General features: G+C 46.7%; 1 protein-coding gene across 1 annotated transcript in view; it reads left to right on the top strand.

Annotated features, from left to right (window-relative positions):
• LOC142251339 (moesin) overlaps window positions 1-18,526 on the top strand; it is a 121,677-nt gene that overhangs the window by 82,863 nt on the left and 20,288 nt on the right. The window contains exons 3-6 of the mRNA XM_075324034.1: window positions 7,952-8,047; window positions 13,653-13,927; window positions 16,892-16,975; window positions 17,910-18,056. Coding sequence (XP_075180149.1) covers window positions 7,952-8,047; window positions 13,653-13,927; window positions 16,892-16,975; window positions 17,910-18,056 — 602 coding nt within the window. The remainder of the gene's footprint in view (window positions 1-7,951; window positions 8,048-13,652; window positions 13,928-16,891; window positions 16,976-17,909; window positions 18,057-18,526) is intronic.

The following is an 18,526-nucleotide window of genomic DNA, read 5'->3' as shown; positions in this document are numbered from 1 at the left end:
GCAACTAAGGAGTGGCTCCATAAGAAGCATTTCAAATGGAGTGGCCTAGCCGGTCTCCAGACCTGAACCCAATAGAAAATCCTTCAAGAGAAATTTAAACTCAACGTTGCCTCAGTGACCGCTCATAAACCTGAAAGATCTGGAGAAGATCTGTATGGAGGAGTGGGCCAAAATCCCTGCTGCAGTGTGTGCAAACCTGGTCAAGAAATACAAGAAACGTCTGACCTCTGTAACTGCAAACAAAGGTTTCTGTAACAAGTATTAAAGTGAACCTGTCACCAGATTTGTCCCTTATGAGCTGTAGCCACCACCAGTGAGCCCTTATATACAGCATACCAGAATATTGTATAGAAGAGCGCAGGCCAATCTTTATAGTGTATAAAAACAGCATTTAGTATGCTCACCTAGGGGGCGGTCCGGTCTGATGGGTGTTGCTGGTCTTGATCCGGCGCCTCCTTTTGGATTGTGATTGCTGCCCTACTTCCCAGCTCCATGTGGATGGCGCGTCCTATGTCATTCACACTAAATCCTCAATTGCGCTCCTGCACACACAGACTTCTCTGCCCTGCTGAGGACAGATCAAAGAATTATAGTGCGCTTGCGTGGGCGTTTTTTTTTTTTTTTTTTTTTATACACCTTTTCCTGCGCATTATAGTACTTTGCTCTGCCCGCAGCAGGTCAGAGAGAAGTGCGCAGGAGCGTAGTGTGGACTGTGTGAATGACGTAGGATGCGCCATCCACACGAAGCAGGAAGGAGGACAGCGATCGAAAGAAGAGAGGAGGCACTGGACCAGACCAGCTACACCCATTGGACCGGACCGCCCCGCAGGTGAGTATAATTAAAGGTCTTTACGTTCTACAGAGTGTCCTGGGCTCTTATATACAGTATTATAGAATGCTGCGTATAGAAATTACCAGTGGTGGCCGCAGCTTATAGGGGACAAATCTGGTGACAGGTTCCTTTTTAAGGTCTGTTTTGCTATTGTATCACATACTTATTTCATGCAATAAAATGCAAAATAATTATTTAAAAATCATTCAGTGGGATTTTGGAATTGATGGCGCTATAATAATAATAATAATAAATAATAATAATAATTTTCTGAACTGTTTTATTCTGTCACAGTAGAGGTGTACCTAGAATAAAAATGGCAGACTTCTCCATTCTATCAAATACTTGTTTTCCCCACTTTATATTCAGTAATGCCACAGCGTTGTTGTATAAAGTAGAAATCACGGCCTCCTACCGTGTTTTTCCAAAAATAAGACACGGTCTTATATTTTTTTTGCCCCCCAAAAATGCACTAGGGCTTATTTTTGGAGGAGGTCTTATTCTTGGAGAAACACGATTGGGGGTAAGTTTACCCCCCAAAAAAGCAGACCCCCCCCCACTTCCCAGGAAACTCATACTCACCAGACCAGGACGTCTGCGTGGTTCCCAGGTCCTCCTGTGATCTCCGGTCGGTCCTGCACGCCGTCCTACCCTGCTGCTAGCTGACACGCTGACACACACATCAGATCACACACAGCAGATCACACACAGCAGATCACACACAGCAGATCACACACACACACACACACACACATATATACAGCAGATCACAGATATATACAGCAGATCACACACATCCGATCGCAGACACACACACACATCCGATCGCAGACACACACACACATCCGATCGCAGACACACACACACATCCGATCGCAGACACACACACACATCCGATCGCAGACACACACACACATCCGATCGCAGACACACACACACATCCGATCGCAGACACACACACACATCCGATCGCAGACACACACACACATCCGATCGCAGACACACACACACCTCCGATCGCAGACACACACACACCTCCGATCGCAGACACACACACACCTCCGATCGCAGACACACACACACATCCGATCGCAGACACACACACACATCCGATCGCAGACACACACACACATCCGATCGCAGACACACACACACACATCCGATCGCAGACACACACACACACATCCGATCGCAGACACACACACACACATCCGATCGCAGACACACACACACACATCCGATCGCAGACACACACACACACACATCCGATCGCAGACACACACACACACACACATCCGATCGCAGACACACACACACATCCGATCGCAGACACACACACACATCCGATCGCAGACACACACACACATCCGATCGCAGACACACACACACACACACATCCGATCGCAGACACACACACACACACACATCCGATCGCAGACACACACACACACACACATCCGATCGCAGACACACACACACACACATCCGATCGCAGACACACACACACACACATCCGATCGCAGACACACACACACACACATCCGATCGCAGACACACACACACACATCCGATCGCAGACACACACACACACACATCCGATCGCAGACACACACACACACACATCCGATCGCAGACACACACACACACATCCGATCGCAGACACACACACACACATCCGATCGCAGACACACACACACACATCCGATCGCAGACACACACACACACATCCGATCGCAGACACACACACACACACATCCGATCGCAGACACACACACACACACATCCGATCGCAGACACACACACACACATCCGATCGCAGACACACACACACACATCCGATCGCAGACACACACACACACATCCGATCGCAGACACACACACACACACATCCGATCGCAGACACACACACACACACATCCGATCGCAGACACACACACACACACATCCGATCGCAGACACACACACACACACATCCGATCGCAGACACACACACACACATCCGATCGCAGACACACACACACACACACATCCGATCGCAGACACACACACACACACACACACATCCGATCGCAGACACACACACACACACACACATCCGATCGCACACACACACACATCCGATCGCAGACACACACACACACACATCCGATCGCAGACACACACACACACACATCCGATCGCAGACACACACACACACACATCCGATCGCAGACACACACACACACACATCCGATCGCAGACACACACACACACACACACACACACACACACATCCGATCGCAGACACACACACACACACACATCCGATCGCAGACACACACACACACACACACACACACATCCGATCGCAGACACACACACACACATCCGATCGCAGACACACACACACACACACACACACACCCGATCGCAGACACACACACACACACACACACACATCCGATCGCAGACACACACACAGCCGATCGCAGACACACACACACACACGTCACGTGTCCGGCCGCAGGTCCTGTTCATCGCGCTGCACTGCCTCTCTGGATTCTCCGGCAAGAAGAGATCGGTGTCACTGGATGAGGTGAGTGTGTATGCGTTCCGATGTGTGTGCGATCCGATGTTTGTGTATGTGTGTGTGACTTGATAATTGCGTGTGATTGAATGTTTGTGTGTGTGTGTGTGTGTGTGAGCTGGTGTGTGCGGGTGTGCGATCACTGCAGGTCCTGACGCTCAGCGTCGGGTGAGTGTAATTGCCGGGTGCCGCTGTCTATAATGAAGTGTCCTGCAGTATCTAACTTTTTTAGCTGCACGGACACTTCATTATTGATCCGGGACTAGGGCTTATTTTCGGGGGAGGGCTTATATTTAAGCCTTTCTCCGAAAATGCTGAAAATCCCTGCTAGGGCTTATTTTTGGGGGAGGTCTTATTTTTGGAAAAACACGGTATGAATGCTAGCCCAAGGGCTGGCTTCACTTTTTTTATGTATCATTTTATTGGGAATCAATTTAATGTTGACAGCACAGTTTGGGGTTTTTCTAGCTTTAGGGTAAATCTTAGATTTCAGAATGAGTTGTGCCTAAACTATACTCGTGTGTACTGCATCTGTGCGCTATGGGAATTAAACCTATGAATTGTTCACATCCTCATACAGTATGAAAGGGGACTTTATTCTTTCCACTTATATATGTAGCCTCTGTGTTGTACTGTCAGTCTCTCGCTGCAGATTGAGTTAACTGAGATCCCATCATTGAGTCCCGGAAGTTTGTAATTCTTTATTCTGTCTCCCTCTGAGCTCCTCTCGGCTGATTTATGATCACATCATATGATATGTGTGTGTGTGAGTGTATATAATTTATTTATTTCATTATTTTGGCCTCAATTCATCATAGCAATTACACCAGTAATGCGGAGTTGAAACTTTTTTGCATTTTAATGCGGCAGCATGTCTAATTCATGACTGGGGTAAGGTTTGCTGCGAGGCACACGCCACTTGTCGGCCAGTCCTGATTTCTTAATAAGCATGCACCTTAGGCTTCTTTCACGCATCAGTTTTTTGCCGTCAGTCACAATCCGGCGAATTTTGAAAAAAAACGGATCTGGCGACTGATGTCGCTGGATCCGGTTTCTTTTTCTCATTGACTTGTATTAGCGACAGATTGCGTGGGATGGCCTCACATTTCATCTGTTGAAAAATGTTTGTCCGTTGGACGGAGACGACTGCCAAAGTAACGTTTTTTTTGTGTACGTCGAAATAGCGGACAGCGGTCCATCGCTGTCTGTCGTTTGGTAGAATGGAAGCCTATGGACACAGGATCCGTTGTCATCTGTCAAATGACGGATTCCATATATTTTTTTTTTTTTTTTTTTTAACTGAGCATGCTCCAATTTATTATTTAGTCCCTAGCTAGTAGGATCCATCGAAAAACGGATCTGTCGCATCAGTTTAGCCACATTCTGCGATGGATCCGTCAAGAAAATGGATTGTGACTGATGGCAAAAAACTGATGTGTGAAGGGGGCCTTACTCTGGGGCTGCTAGTGCATTGAGCGGATTCTGGCCGGGTGTGTGTATATCGCATGACCGCTGTTCCCGACTCTGACTCCACACAGTGTGGGTGATCTGAGGACTCGCAACGTCTGCAGTCACTGTGTCTCGTCATTTTAGTCCTGACAACCCCTTTAATGAATCAGGCACGTCTGACTCCAACGCATCTCCTCATTGAGAGCGGCCTGAACCACCCCTTAGTGTTGCTGACATCAGTTGGCGCTCATTTATAGGCCGTTTATCCGCCCTTGTCTTAGTGGCTGGAAATAATGTTGTTAGCCATTATCGGTAACCTATCAATTTGGAAAGGAAATTGGAGAAAAGTGTTATCTTATGACCAAAATGCCCAGCCTCAAACTTTCCCTCGATTATCAATAGTAATTTAATATGACTTCTGATGTGACTGCAAAATCCAATCAAAAGTCAGCATATAACCCAGAACTGGAAAGTGTCAGTTCAGTCGGGCATATTTGAGGGGTGAGGGATAATGTGAGGGTCCAGTATGATACGATCATGAAAGTTAACGTCTCCTTCTGTAGGAGTTTGTTTCCCGGTGGGATAACGTTTTTCGGTCGTGGACCGCTCGCTCTTTGGATAGGCAGAGCTGCTGATCTTTGTTTCTGAATGTAAATGCTTGGTGGTGACAGCAGACTGATAGCGGTTTTAATCTTAGATTGTATTATTTTCCATTACATGCGTTGTCTTATGAGCAGCTGAACAACCGCCAGATGATTCACCGCAGCGAGCTGGAGCTTGTGGTTACTGCTCAGTCCTTGTGGGACATCGTATAGGATCTCCATGCATCAAGCATGTCATTTTTATTGGGAATCACACTGTCAATTTAATCTTCTTTTATTCTTTAATTGTATTTTCTTAAATCCTACTTTCAGGTATGGCCGTGCTCTATATGATTGCATAGTGCAGGGGTTGGGAACCTTTTTGGCTGAGAGCCATGAACGTCACATATTTTAAAATGTAATTCTGTGAGAGCCATACTCACCAAGGGGAGCAGCTGTGGTGGAGCGGCCCAGAAGGCAAGGGGGAAGAGATGCTGCGGGCACGGAGGAGGGGGTGTCGTGGCTCAAGAGAGTCTGTGCGGAGGGTCAGCGATACTGCTGTGGGCTCGTAGGGTGTCACGGCGGCAGGTGCCATTGATTTGCCAGTGGGCTCGGAAGAAGGGGTGTCGTGGCTCAGTACGGCAGCAAAGTGTTGGCTATATTGTGGGCTCTTGGGGTGTCTCGGCAGCGAGCCATTGATCTGCCGGCGGGCTGCTTTGAATCTCCCGCAGTTGATGAGATCAACTTCACAAAAATGGCTGTGGCGCATGTGCAGATCAACAAGATCGACTTCAAGAAAATGACCGCGAAGTCCTATCAGCACACGCGCCGCCTCCGCAGCCATTTTCTTGAAGTCGATCTCGTTAACTGCGGGAGATTCAAAGCAGCCCGCAGATCAATGGCGCCCGCTGCCGTGACACCCCACAAGCCTGCAATATCACCGACCCTGCACCACCACTGCCGCCCCGGTAATCCATATGTGGTTTGTAAGATGCACCCCCATTTTTTCCCCCAGTTTTGGGGGAAAAAATTGTGCCTTACAAACCAGAAAATACAGGGTTTTTTTGTTTGTTTTTTTTTTAAATGAAAGATTTATCTGTGAGCCAGATGCAACCATCAAAAGAGCCACATCTGGCTTGCGAGCCATAGGTTCTCGACCCCTGGCATGGTGTATGCATAGCGATCAGCTGCTTTACTGTTATTACAGGTTTTACTACATGAACTTTTTGCAGTTTTAAAGCAGTATCTGGATGATTTATTTTTTCTTTTTTGGGGGGGGGAGGAGGTGGGGGATACTGGTTTTCTTGGTATAGATTAAAATTTCTTTTAAATACGGATATATTAAAAAGGTATTTTTTAAAGTACAAATATGAATGCAGTGAAGCTCAGAGAGGAACTGTCCACAACCCACTTATATGCTCCATTTAAGGAGGACTTGACACTCACTTAAAGAGAATCTGTCACCAGGTTTTTGCCACCTAATCTGAGAACAGCATAACGTAGGGGCAGACATCCTGATTCCAGTGATGTCATTTACTGGGCTGTTAAGTGTAGTGTTTTTAAAATCCCTGTTTAATCATTAGGACTACTTGGCGTGCTGCAGGTAGTCCAGCATATTCCTTAGCTCTGCATAACTCCTAGATCTGCAGCAGAGAAAACATTGCTTTTGTTAAAATGGCAGCAAACAGCTCAGTAAGTGACACCTTGAATCAGGTCTCTGTCCCCATTATGCTCCTCTCAGATGGGCGAGCAAAAACCTGGTGACTGATTTTCTTAAAAAAAAAAAAAAAATCTGTTATGCGATAAAAAAAAATCCCTGAGCTCCTCTGATTCTGATGTTCTTTTTGGTCTTACACTACGTTGCCTGATTACAGAGATATTCTTGTTTGTTGCTTTTGGAGCACAGTATGTGAAATCGCTGAAGTGCCCAGTTGCACTACAAGCAGTCTTCTTTGGGGGCGTGTGCTCTCATCCCTCCCTCCCATAGGTTGTCAATGGCTAGCTAGCGCTTTTAGCAAGCTGTGATTGGTAGGGAGGTGTGAAAGTGCACGCCCCCAGAAAAGTCTGTGAAGAAACACCCAGTTGCACTACAAGCAGAGATTTCACATGCTGCGCTTCAACAGCAAGAAATGTTACTATCACTGCAGTGAAGTGATGAGAGGCAGAATCAGGGGAGCTTGGATTTTTCCAAGTTATATTCCGACTATTTTTTTTTTTTTTTTTTTGAGCAAGTGATAAGTGCACTTTTAATAACACTGTATTATGCGGCTTTTCCCATTTATTTATTTTTTTTACTGGAATTATGTGAATGATTTGAGTGTTACCGCTTCTCTTGATACGGAAGCATGGTGCTTGCGTTCTCTGACCTTCCTGTGTAAGAACGTAACCCAATGACCAACCGTAACACAGGTTACCAATAATTAGTTATTAATGATATCCGCTTATTCTACTTCTCCATAACTAATTCCTAAATACAATCCTGCATTTTGTTAACAACAGATTATTTTTGTATTTTCTTCTCAGGTTGTGAAAACCATTGGACTTCGTGAAGTTTGGTTCTTTGGACTCCAGTACCAGGACACAAAGGGCTTCTCCACATGGCTAAAGCTCAACAAAAAGGTAACCGTTTTGTTATGTTTGTAGCATTTTTAGTTAGTATATAGCCGCAGAGGCGCCTTCTACTAGTTACTTAGTATGCAGCCGCAGAGGCGCCTTCTACTAGTTACTTAGTATGCAGCCGCAGAGGCGCCTTCTACTAGTTACTTAATATGCAGCCGCAGAGGCACCTTCTACTAGTTACTCAGTATGCAGCCGTAGAGGCGCCTTCTACTAGTTACTTAATATGCAGCCGCAGAGGCACCTTCTACTAGTTACTCAGTATGCAGCCGTAGAGGCGCCTTCTACTAGTTACTTAATATGCAGCCGCAGAGGCGCCTTCCACTAGTTACTTAATATGCAGCCGCAGAGGCGCCTTCTACTAGTTACTCAGTATGCAGCCGCAGAGGCGCCTTCTACTAGTTACTCAGTATGCAGCCGTAGAGGCACCTTCTACTAGTTACTTAGTATGTATCCGCAGAGGCACCTTCTACTAGTTACTTAGTATGCAGCCGCAGAGGCGCCTTCTACTAGTTACTTAGTATGCAGCCGCAGAGGCGCCTTCTACTAGTTACTTAGTATGCAGCCACAGAGGCGCCTTCTACTAGTTACTCAGTATGCAGCCGCAGAGCCGCCTTCTACTAGTTACTTAGTATGCAGCCGCAGAGGCGCCTTCTACTACCGTATTTTCGGACTATAAGACGCACCTGACCATAAGACGCACCCTGGTTTTAGAGCAGGAAAATAAAATTTTGAGTCATGACACACTGTTATGGGGCGAGGATCTGCTGCTGACACTGTTATGGGGGTAATGTCCCCAAATTCTCTACTAAGATACCTCCTCATGCCTTGTATATACCCCCATCCTGCTCAGATACCTCCATCCTGCTCATAATATACCCCCATCCTGCTCATAATATACCCCCGTCCTTGCTCATAATATACCCCCGTCCTTGCTCATAATATACCCCCGTCCTTGCTCATAATATACCCCCGTCCTTGCTCATAATATACCCCCGTCCTTGCTCATAATATACCCCCGTCCTTGCTCATAATATACCCCCGTCCTTGCTCATAATATACCCCCGTCCTTGCTCATAATATACCCCCGTCCTTGCTCATAATATACCCCCGTCCTTGCTCATAATATACCCCCGTCCTTGCTCATAATATACCCCCGTCCTTGCTCATAATATACCCCCGTCCTTGCTCATAATATACCCCCGTCCTTGCTCATAATATACCCCCGTCCTTGCTCATAATATACCCCCGTCCTTGCTCATAATATACCCCCGTCCTTGCTCATAATATACCCCCGTCCTTGCTCATAATATACCCCCGTCCTTGCTCATAATATACCCCCGTCCTTGCTCATAATATACCCCTGTCCTTGCTCATAATATACCCCTGTCCTTGCTCATAATCTACCCCCATCCTGCTATACACCCCCATGCTGGTATATTACCCGCATCCTGTGGCACAGAAAAAAAAAAAATAAACTTTCATACTCACCTTACCTCACCTCACTCCTTGCAGCATTGCTCCTCCTCCCGTCTGTGTCAGCGGCAGCGCCGCTGAGTGGAGCCGTCCCTGTTCCCCTGCAGTACCGCGATGTCCTCCTGGCTGCCAGCGGCTGCGTGTGGACACATGCGCACAGCGATGACGTCATCGCTGTACGCACCGCTAGTCTCTATTCAGCGGCCGCCGGCATAGACAGGAGGACATTGCGGTGCTACAGGGGAACGGGGACGGCTGCACTCAGCGGCAGCCAGGAGGAGATCGCGGTACTGCAGGGGAACGGTAACGGGTGAGTGTACTGATTCACTGCACCCCGCGTTGATGATGATGCACGGGGGGCAGTGAATACAACCGCACATGATCACTCCAGGCTGTAGTTGCTAGGAGTGATCATGTGGGCCAGCTGTTTATCCCTCGCCCATCATCCCGTCCACCTGTCAGCGCTGAGAGATGATGGGCGGGATGATGGGCGTGCATATTAAATGAGCGGGTCCACGTGGTCACGGCAGGCGCTGCTGCAGCCTGCTCATTCCCCCGATGACCCGCTCCACCGCAGCACCCTCATTCCCCGCTGCCACATTCAGACCATAAGACACACCAACATTTGGTCCGAAAAATACGGCAGGTTACTTAGTACAGTGCTGGCCAAAAGTATTGGCACCCCTGCAATTCTGTCAGATAATACTTAGTTTCTTCTTGAAAATGATTGCAATCACAAATTCTTTGGTATTATTATCTTCATTTAATTTGTCTTCAATGAAAAAAAAAAATTGTCATAAAGCCAAATTGGATATAATTCCACACCAAACATAAAAAAGGGGGTGGACAAAAGTATTGGCACGGTTTGAAAAATCATGTGATGGTTCTCTAATTTGTGTAATTAACAGCACCTGTAACTTACCTGTGGCACCTAACAGGTGTTGGCAATAACTAAATCACACTTGCAGCCAGTTGACATGGATTAAAGTTGACTCAACCTCTGTCCTGTGTCCTTGTGTGTACCACATTGAGCATGGAGAAAAGAAAGAAGACCAAAGAACTGTCTGAGGACTTGAGAATCCAAATTGTGAGGAAGCATGAGCAATCTCAAGGCTACAAGTCCATCTCCAAAGACCTGAAAGTTCCTGTGTCTACGGTGCGCAGTGTCATCAAGAAGTTTAAAGCCCATGGCACTGTGGCTAACCTCCCTAGATGTGGAAAGAAAAGAAAAATTGAGGAGAGATTTCAACGCAAGATTGTGCGGATGGTGGATAAAGAACCTCGACTAACATCCAAACAAGTTCAAGCTGCCCTGCAGTCCGAGGGTACCACAGTGTCAACCCGTACTATCCGTCGGTGTCTGAATGAAAAGGGACTGTATGGTACGATACCCAGGAAGACCCCACTTCTTACCCCGAGACATAAAAAAGCCAGGCTGGAGTTTGCCAAAACTTACCTGAGAAAGCCTAAAACGTTTTGGAAGAATGTTCTCTGGTCAGATAAGACAAAAGTAGAGCTATTTGGGAAAAGCCATCAACATAGAGTTTACAGGAAAAAAAAAAAGAGGCATTCAAAGAAAAGAACACGGTCCCTACAGTCAAACATGGCGGAGTTTCCCTGATGTTTTGGGGTTGCTTTGCTGCCTCTGAGACTGGACTGCTTGACCGTGTGCATGGCATTATGAAGTCTGAAGACTACCAACAAAGTTTGGAGCATAATGTAGGGCCCAGTGTGAGAAAGCTGGGTCTTCCTCAGAGGTCATGGGTCTTCCAGCAGGACAATGACCCAAAACACACTTCAAAAAGCACTAGAAAATGGTTTGAGAGAAAGCACTGGAGGCTACAAAAGTGGCCAGCAATGAGTCCAGTCACCTGTGGAGAGATCTCAAAATGGCAGTTTGGAGAAGGCATCCTTCAAATCTCAGGGACCTGGAGCAGTTTGCCAAAGAAGAATGGTCTAAAATTCCAGCAGAGCATTGTAAGGAACTAATTGATGATTACCGGAAGCGGTTGTTCGCAGTTATTTTGGCTAAAGGTTGTTTAACCAAGTATAAGGACGGCTTTGCACACTACGACATTGCAGGTGCGATGTTGGTGGGGTCAAATCGAAAGTGACGCACATCCGGCGTCACTTGCAATGTCGTAGTGTGTAAAACCTTTTTGATACGATGAACGAGCGCAAAAGTGTCGTTATCGTATCATTGGTGTAGTCTCTGACATAATGCCGGTGCAGCGACAGGTACGATGTTGTTCCTCGTTCCTGCGGCAGCACACATCGCTGTGTGTAAAGACGCAGGAGCGAGGAACATCACCTTACCTGCATCTCGGCTGCTATGACAAGGAAGGAGGTTGGTGGGATGTTTACGTCCCGCTCATCTCCACCCCTCCGTTGCTATTGGCCGCCTGCCGTGTGATGTCGCTGTGACGCCGCACGACCCGCCCCCTTAGGAAGGAGGCGGTTCGCCGGCCAGAGCGACGTCGCAGGGCAGGTAAGTGCATGTGAAGCTGGCATAGCAATAATGTTCGCTACGGCAGCTATCACAAGATATCGCACGTACGACGGGGGCGGGGACTATCGCGCTCGACATCGCAGCATCGGCATGCGATGTCGTAATGTGCAAAGTACCCCTTAGGCATAGGGTGCAATACTTTTGTCTGGCCCATTTTTGGAGTTTTATGTGAAATGATCAATGATTTGATTTTTGTTTCATTCTCTTTTGTGTTTTTTCATTGCAAGCAAAATAAATGAAGATAATACCAAAGAATTTGTGATTGCAATCATTTTCAAGAAGAAACTGAGTATTATCTGACAGAATTGCAGGGGTGTCAATACTTTTGGCCAGCACTATATGCAGCCGCAGAGGCGCCTTCTACTAGTTACTTGCTGCTTTTTTTTTTCTTTAAAGGGAACCTGTCACCAGTTTTTTCAGTTTTGAACCAAAAGTATCCCCTTCTGCAGCTCCTGGGCTACATTCAATGAGGGTGTACCTTGTGCCCTGACTTCTCTTGCAGACCCCAAAAATAACTTTTTAAAATCTGACCGTCACGTATGCTAACTACCTGATCTAGTCAGATAGGCGTCCTCTTTTTCGGCTTATGCCCTGCCCTCCTGCCACTGTTCGCCATCCTCCTTTGTTGATTGACATGGATAACGCCTCCGTCATCCTTGTTGCTCTTTCAAATCTCGCGTCTGTGCAGAGTCATGTCAGTTCGCTCTGTCATATCGCAGGGAGAGCAGAAAACATAGCTGCCCTCGGGCGCGCTGGTGAGCTATTTGTGCAGGCGCGAGATTATGGTCGGTGCTGTGCATGGCGTCACTGCGTCATCCTCGTACCTGACCTAATCCTCGTGGCTGCATATTTAGCTCACCGGCGCGTGCGAGGGCAAGTATGTGTTATGCTCTGCCCGCGATATGGCAGAGTGAACTGCGCTTGCGCGAGCGGACATGACTCTGCACAGGTGCGAGATTTGAAAGAGCAACGTGGATGATGACTGAGGTGTCATCACGTCAATCAAGAAAGAAGGACGACTATCAGCGGCAGGAGCCGAAAAAGAAGACACCCATCCGACTAGATCAGGTGGAAGTCAGATTTTATGAAGTTATTTTTGGGGTCTGCAAGGGGAGTCAGGGAACTAGGGGCACCTTCATAGAATGTAGCCCAGGAGCTGCAGAAGGTGACACGTTTAGTTAAATAGTGAAAAAACTGGTGACTGGTTCCCTTTACGTTAGCAGACACTTGGGACCTGATTAATTAGTGCAATTATATTTTTCTTTTGTTCTTTTATTTATATTTTTATTGGGGTTTTTGTTTTTTTCCCCTGTTTTTCATTTGCACCTAATGCATTTTTTTCACTTTATGCTTTCTTCTAGTCTAGTTTGTGCTCTGCGGTTATAGTCACCGTTGTGGGTTAGGATTGAGGCTTTCAGATTTTTTCGGCTAAATCCTCAATTGTGACATTTTCACGAACTGTTCTTTTGCTCTATATTCATGAACCATACATGCAATTTTGTTGAACAATGTGCAAAAAATATCAGCAGATGCCACAAAACAAGAAGAAAAGGGACTCGAAAAACTTGCAAGCGTCGGGACCCCGTGACTTTGTTCTAAAAATGCACTGTGCTTGTTCCTCAGGTCACGGCTCAGGATGTAAGGAAAGATAGCCCCTTGCTTTTCAAGTTTCGTGCCAAATTCTATCCGGAGGATGTTTCTGAAGAATTAATACAAGACATCACACAGCGACTCTTCTTCCTCCAAGTAAAAGAAGGCATCCTGAACGATGACATTTACTGTCCTCCTGAAACCGCAGTGCTGCTGGCTTCATATGCCGTGCAGGCCAAGTATGGGGACTTCAACAAGGATGTCCAAAAGCCGGGCTATCTGTCCCAAGACAAGCTGCTTCCTCAGAGGTATGGATGCTCCGAATCGCTAATACATTTCCTATCTACTCAGAATTGGCTAAATTGGGGTTGTCAACAAGAAAGAGATCACAATCTTAAGGAAGTTGTCCAGATCGGGCATATTTATGGCCTATCGATAGGAGAATTCATCATTATGAGATCATCTGACATCCAGCACCCTCACTAATCAGCTGAGATCTGCTCCTGTACTAGCTGGATATATGTGATATACAGGCAGATTATTGCTTATTGCCTGCTCTTTATCTACAGTGTACTCCGCAGAGGCCTCTGCACCATTTACAGGACCTGTGGTATGTCTCATATATTCCCTATATGCAGCCAGTACCGGAGCAGATTTCACCTGGCCTCTGATGATCTCATAATAACTATTTATTCTATGGCTCACCCATCAGTATGTCAGTCCCAGATAATCCATTTATACAAGACCTGTCACTTATGAAAAAAAATTGAGTTAAATACCCTGTAAAAATTCCTGAGCATATTGTTCTGTCGCTCCATTGCAGGGATCTTCCCATTTGTGGCTTTTGAGCGCAGTATGTGATATTTCTGCTTGTATTACAACTGAGCGTTCAGGGTCTTCTCTGGGTGTGCGCTTTCACGCTTTCACCCCTCCCTCCAATGTGCGGCCAATCACAGCTCAGCAGCTGTTCTGATTTCAGGGGTGGGGAACCTTTTTTCCTGCCGGGGGGGTCATTTGGAAATTTCTACCAGCATTTGGGGGCCGCACAAAATTATCAACTGGAAGATTACCCTGTCAAACCATTATCTAACGCCTACTGTGGTTATTGGAGCTGCTTCTCTTTGGTGCAGGTGTGATGTTAGGTGAGATTGATCATGTTCCTTCTCACAACTGCTTCCAGGTTTGTCTCAGTCCGCAGCACTGTCCACTCTTTGTGATAATTTTTGTAAATCATATCCATCACGTAGAAGACATAGGGGCTGCAATATATACATCACATAGGAGACATGGGGGCTGCAGTATAAACATCACAGGAGATGCTGGGAGCATATACATCACAGGACATGCTGGGGGGCATAAGTACATCCCTGGACTTCTTTGGGTCATATACATAATAGGAGCGTCTGGGGGCATATACATCACAGGGGAGGCTGGGGGCATATACATCAAAGGACACGCTGGGGCATAAGTAAATCCCTGGACTTCCTTGGGTCATATACATAACAGGAGGGGATGGGGGCATGTACATCACAGGGGAGGCTGGGGGCATATACATGACGGGACACGCTGGGGGGCATAAGTACATCCCTGGACTTCCTTGGGTCATATACATAACAGGAGGGGATGGGGGCATATACCTCACAGGGGAGGCTGGGGGCTATGGTAGTCACAGCGTTCACACAGTGTATAATGGGGGTTTTACTCGCTCACTTGCTGCTGTGCGAGGTAGCACAGGAAACACAGTCCATTAAAAATTCCAGCAGTTTATTAAATACCTCAATAAACTGCACTTCAACAATATAACACGTAACCTATTCTGTCTTAAAAGGGAAAACGCACACCTGATACCAGTCCATTATCTTCAGGGAGGTACCTGTGCCTCAATTAGAAGTCCAACAACCTCTCTACCTCTCAGAGGCTGTTTCCTCAGGAACCCAGATTTTCCAGTCCGTATAAGTTGCGGTACTCATGCTCAAGTTCGGATACCACTCAAAGTATCACAGTGGAGTGGTCTCCCTCCACTCACTGAGCCCGGTCAACATTCACACTCCTCTCCAGGAAGTTTTCATCATAGAAGCCTTGCAGTTTCCTCACAGTGACTCCTCAGACTCCACACACTCTGGGCTGTGGCAAACATAAGACTCTGTTATACATGACATGTGACCTGTCATGTGACACACCCACGGGCGGGGTATGTAGGTGGCAAGACCCACCCATCTCTCCAGCCACCTTTAATCCTCACCCTGTGAACACTAAAGTAAAACATGTGGCACTAAAAGTACCAGCACTCCTGAGGATCACACCACTTATGTGGTATCCACCAGCCACTAACAACATAGCCGGTCGACCTTCTCACAGGGCATATACATCACCGGAGTGGTTGGGGCATATACATCACTCGGAGGCATAGACATGGTTGGGGCCCACATACAGCATTGGGTTTACAGACATCACTAGGGGCATTTACAGCACTGGGGATGGTGGAGCTGCTGCGCCTCATCTTCTGTGGGACGGAAGCACATTGCGCACTAATTCTGCCCACAAAGTTACATCCTCACGCTCGCATTTGGATAGCGTATGAACCAAAACCCACAGTGTATGCGCATGCAGTGTTCAGTAGTGAACATTACATGCGTGTCCTCACAGTGCACGTGGCGATTTAAAGCGCTGGCAGGCAGCAACATGCAGTTGTCGCCCGAGCACTACTATCCCCTAGAATGTGCTGGGAGAGGGAGGGGGGGGTCACAGAAAAAGTAATTGTGGGTCGGAGGTTCGCCAACCTTGTTGTATACAATGAAAAACTAGAACAGATTCTAGATTAAGGGGGAAAGGGAATCCTTCCCCAGAGATGGGATCAGTGTTTGCCTGTATGTGTATTATTCTTTGTCCTGCTATGTGCCTTTTGTCTTTATGCTGTGTACAATGTGTTTTGGCTCTCGGGCTGCACTGATCCTCGGGGAGCAGAAAGCTTTCTAGTGCACGTCTCCTTGTGTAATAATGCTATGAAGCTTCTCTGCTGAAGATGAGCCCTTTTGTTACACAGATTTCTTCTGAATCCCTAGTCTTGTACAGATCTTGATAGATGGGCTCCATTGTCCCTCCGTCTCCCCTGACCTGGACGTTATTGCCACCTCTTTCCTTTGCTGTGCCCTGTACAGTGCGTGTTTTTTCTGGATATCTCAACACAGATCTAGTTAGAGGGCTCTAATGTCAAATAAACCAGTTACAAGGGCCTACATCGTGTGTAACCAATTTCTGCTTTCTCTGTGTAGAGTTCTGGAGCAGCACAAACTCTCTAAAGACCAGTGGGAGGACCGGATCCACGTGTGGCACGAGGAGCACAGGGGCATGCTGAGGTACGTGTCCCTCATAAGGTTTGTACTAACCCCCAAGGCTCCACTGGACCACACACCGCACTCCGTCTATAGTAGTGCAAGTTTGGTTCAGTAGAATCTCTCGTGGGTCTGGATTTTGTGGCCTTTTAACCCTGTTGGAATGGTTGACACACGTGATTGTCCTGAACCAGGGTATGGTCATATTTACCATAGGGGCCCCCTCCAACCACATACATGGGGAGAGAACCGTATTGCATGGTCTTTATTTTCCCATACACATTAGCCCCCCCCCCCCTCCCAAAAAAAACAACTGTTGCACCCTTGTTACTCACCCACAGCCCCCTGTTCCTCTTTGTATTGGCTGCAGCAGTGTCGACATCATGAATACGGCGCACATCACCTCTGCAACCAATCACTGCTGATGTAGATGGCGTGTGCAGTGATTGGCTGCAGTGGTGATTTGTGCTATAGTCATGTCATCGCTGAGCTCAGTGCTTCTGCTGATATAGATGACACACTGCTGAGCTCCAGTGATTGGCTACAGCGGTGACATCAGATGCAGCTCATCATTACTTTAACCAATCACTATGCTCAATGTGTTTACAGATGTAGATGGCACAAGCTATTCATCTTAGTGACTGGTTGCAACACTTGTCATGGTCACCGCTGCTGCCAATCACCGTGCTCAGTGGTGATGTAGACTGCGTGAGCTGCTGAGCACAGATGCACTGAGCATAATGATTGGCTGCAGCTGTAATGATGTCACCGTTGCGGCCAATACACAGAGACCTGAGCAGCATCTGAGGGTGAGGTCCCAATACTGATCCACGTTGCTGTGCTTCCCTTACTGGGACAGTCCTCTGTACTGGGATTACTGATGCCGGTACATTTCTCACCTATTTTAATAAGATGGTGGTCTTTCTTTTTTCTTTTTTTTCCTTTTTTTTTTTTCCAGGGAGGATGCCATTTTAGAGTACCTGAAAATCGCCCAGGATCTGGAGATGTACGGGGTTAACTACTTTGGCATCAAGAATAAAAAGGGCTCTGAACTGTGGCTTGGAGTGGATGCATTGGGACTGAATATCTATGAGCAGAATGACAGGTATGCGAAGGACAGATGGCAATGTGCATGTAAACTATGGCGCAAATGTGGAGAACGCGCGATACCCACATCCTCCTCATGTCATAGTTCTCCTGTGGAGTAACTATGAACCAGGATTACAATAACATGGCTGTTAACGAGAAACGTTCAGAGGCGTTTTTTCTTAAAAAACTGCTCTTTGTAGGTGTAATTTGCCTTCTGACCCAACAGAGGGCCCATAGCGTAGTGATACTTTCCCAACCTTTGTATAAGGAAGGCTTCTCCTTTTTTTTTTTTTTTTTTTTTTTTTTTTTTTTTACAGGACAATTAAATTGTCAAATCCAAAGTTGTCGATTTTATCATTTCTTTTGATGTCATACAGTGAATCAAACTTATCAATGTAACCATAAATTAAGTTCCATAGAAATGCTTCTTAGACACCAAAGTACCAACTGCAGAGTTTAACTGCCATACTGATATAATTATGTGAC

This window comes from Anomaloglossus baeobatrachus, chromosome 9, assembly GCF_048569485.1.
Source record: "Anomaloglossus baeobatrachus isolate aAnoBae1 chromosome 9, aAnoBae1.hap1, whole genome shotgun sequence".
NCBI classification, from domain to species: domain Eukaryota; kingdom Metazoa; phylum Chordata; class Amphibia; order Anura; family Aromobatidae; genus Anomaloglossus; species Anomaloglossus baeobatrachus.
The sequence above is the reverse complement of the archived record's forward strand: the minus strand, read 5'-3'. Positions and strand labels throughout refer to the sequence as shown.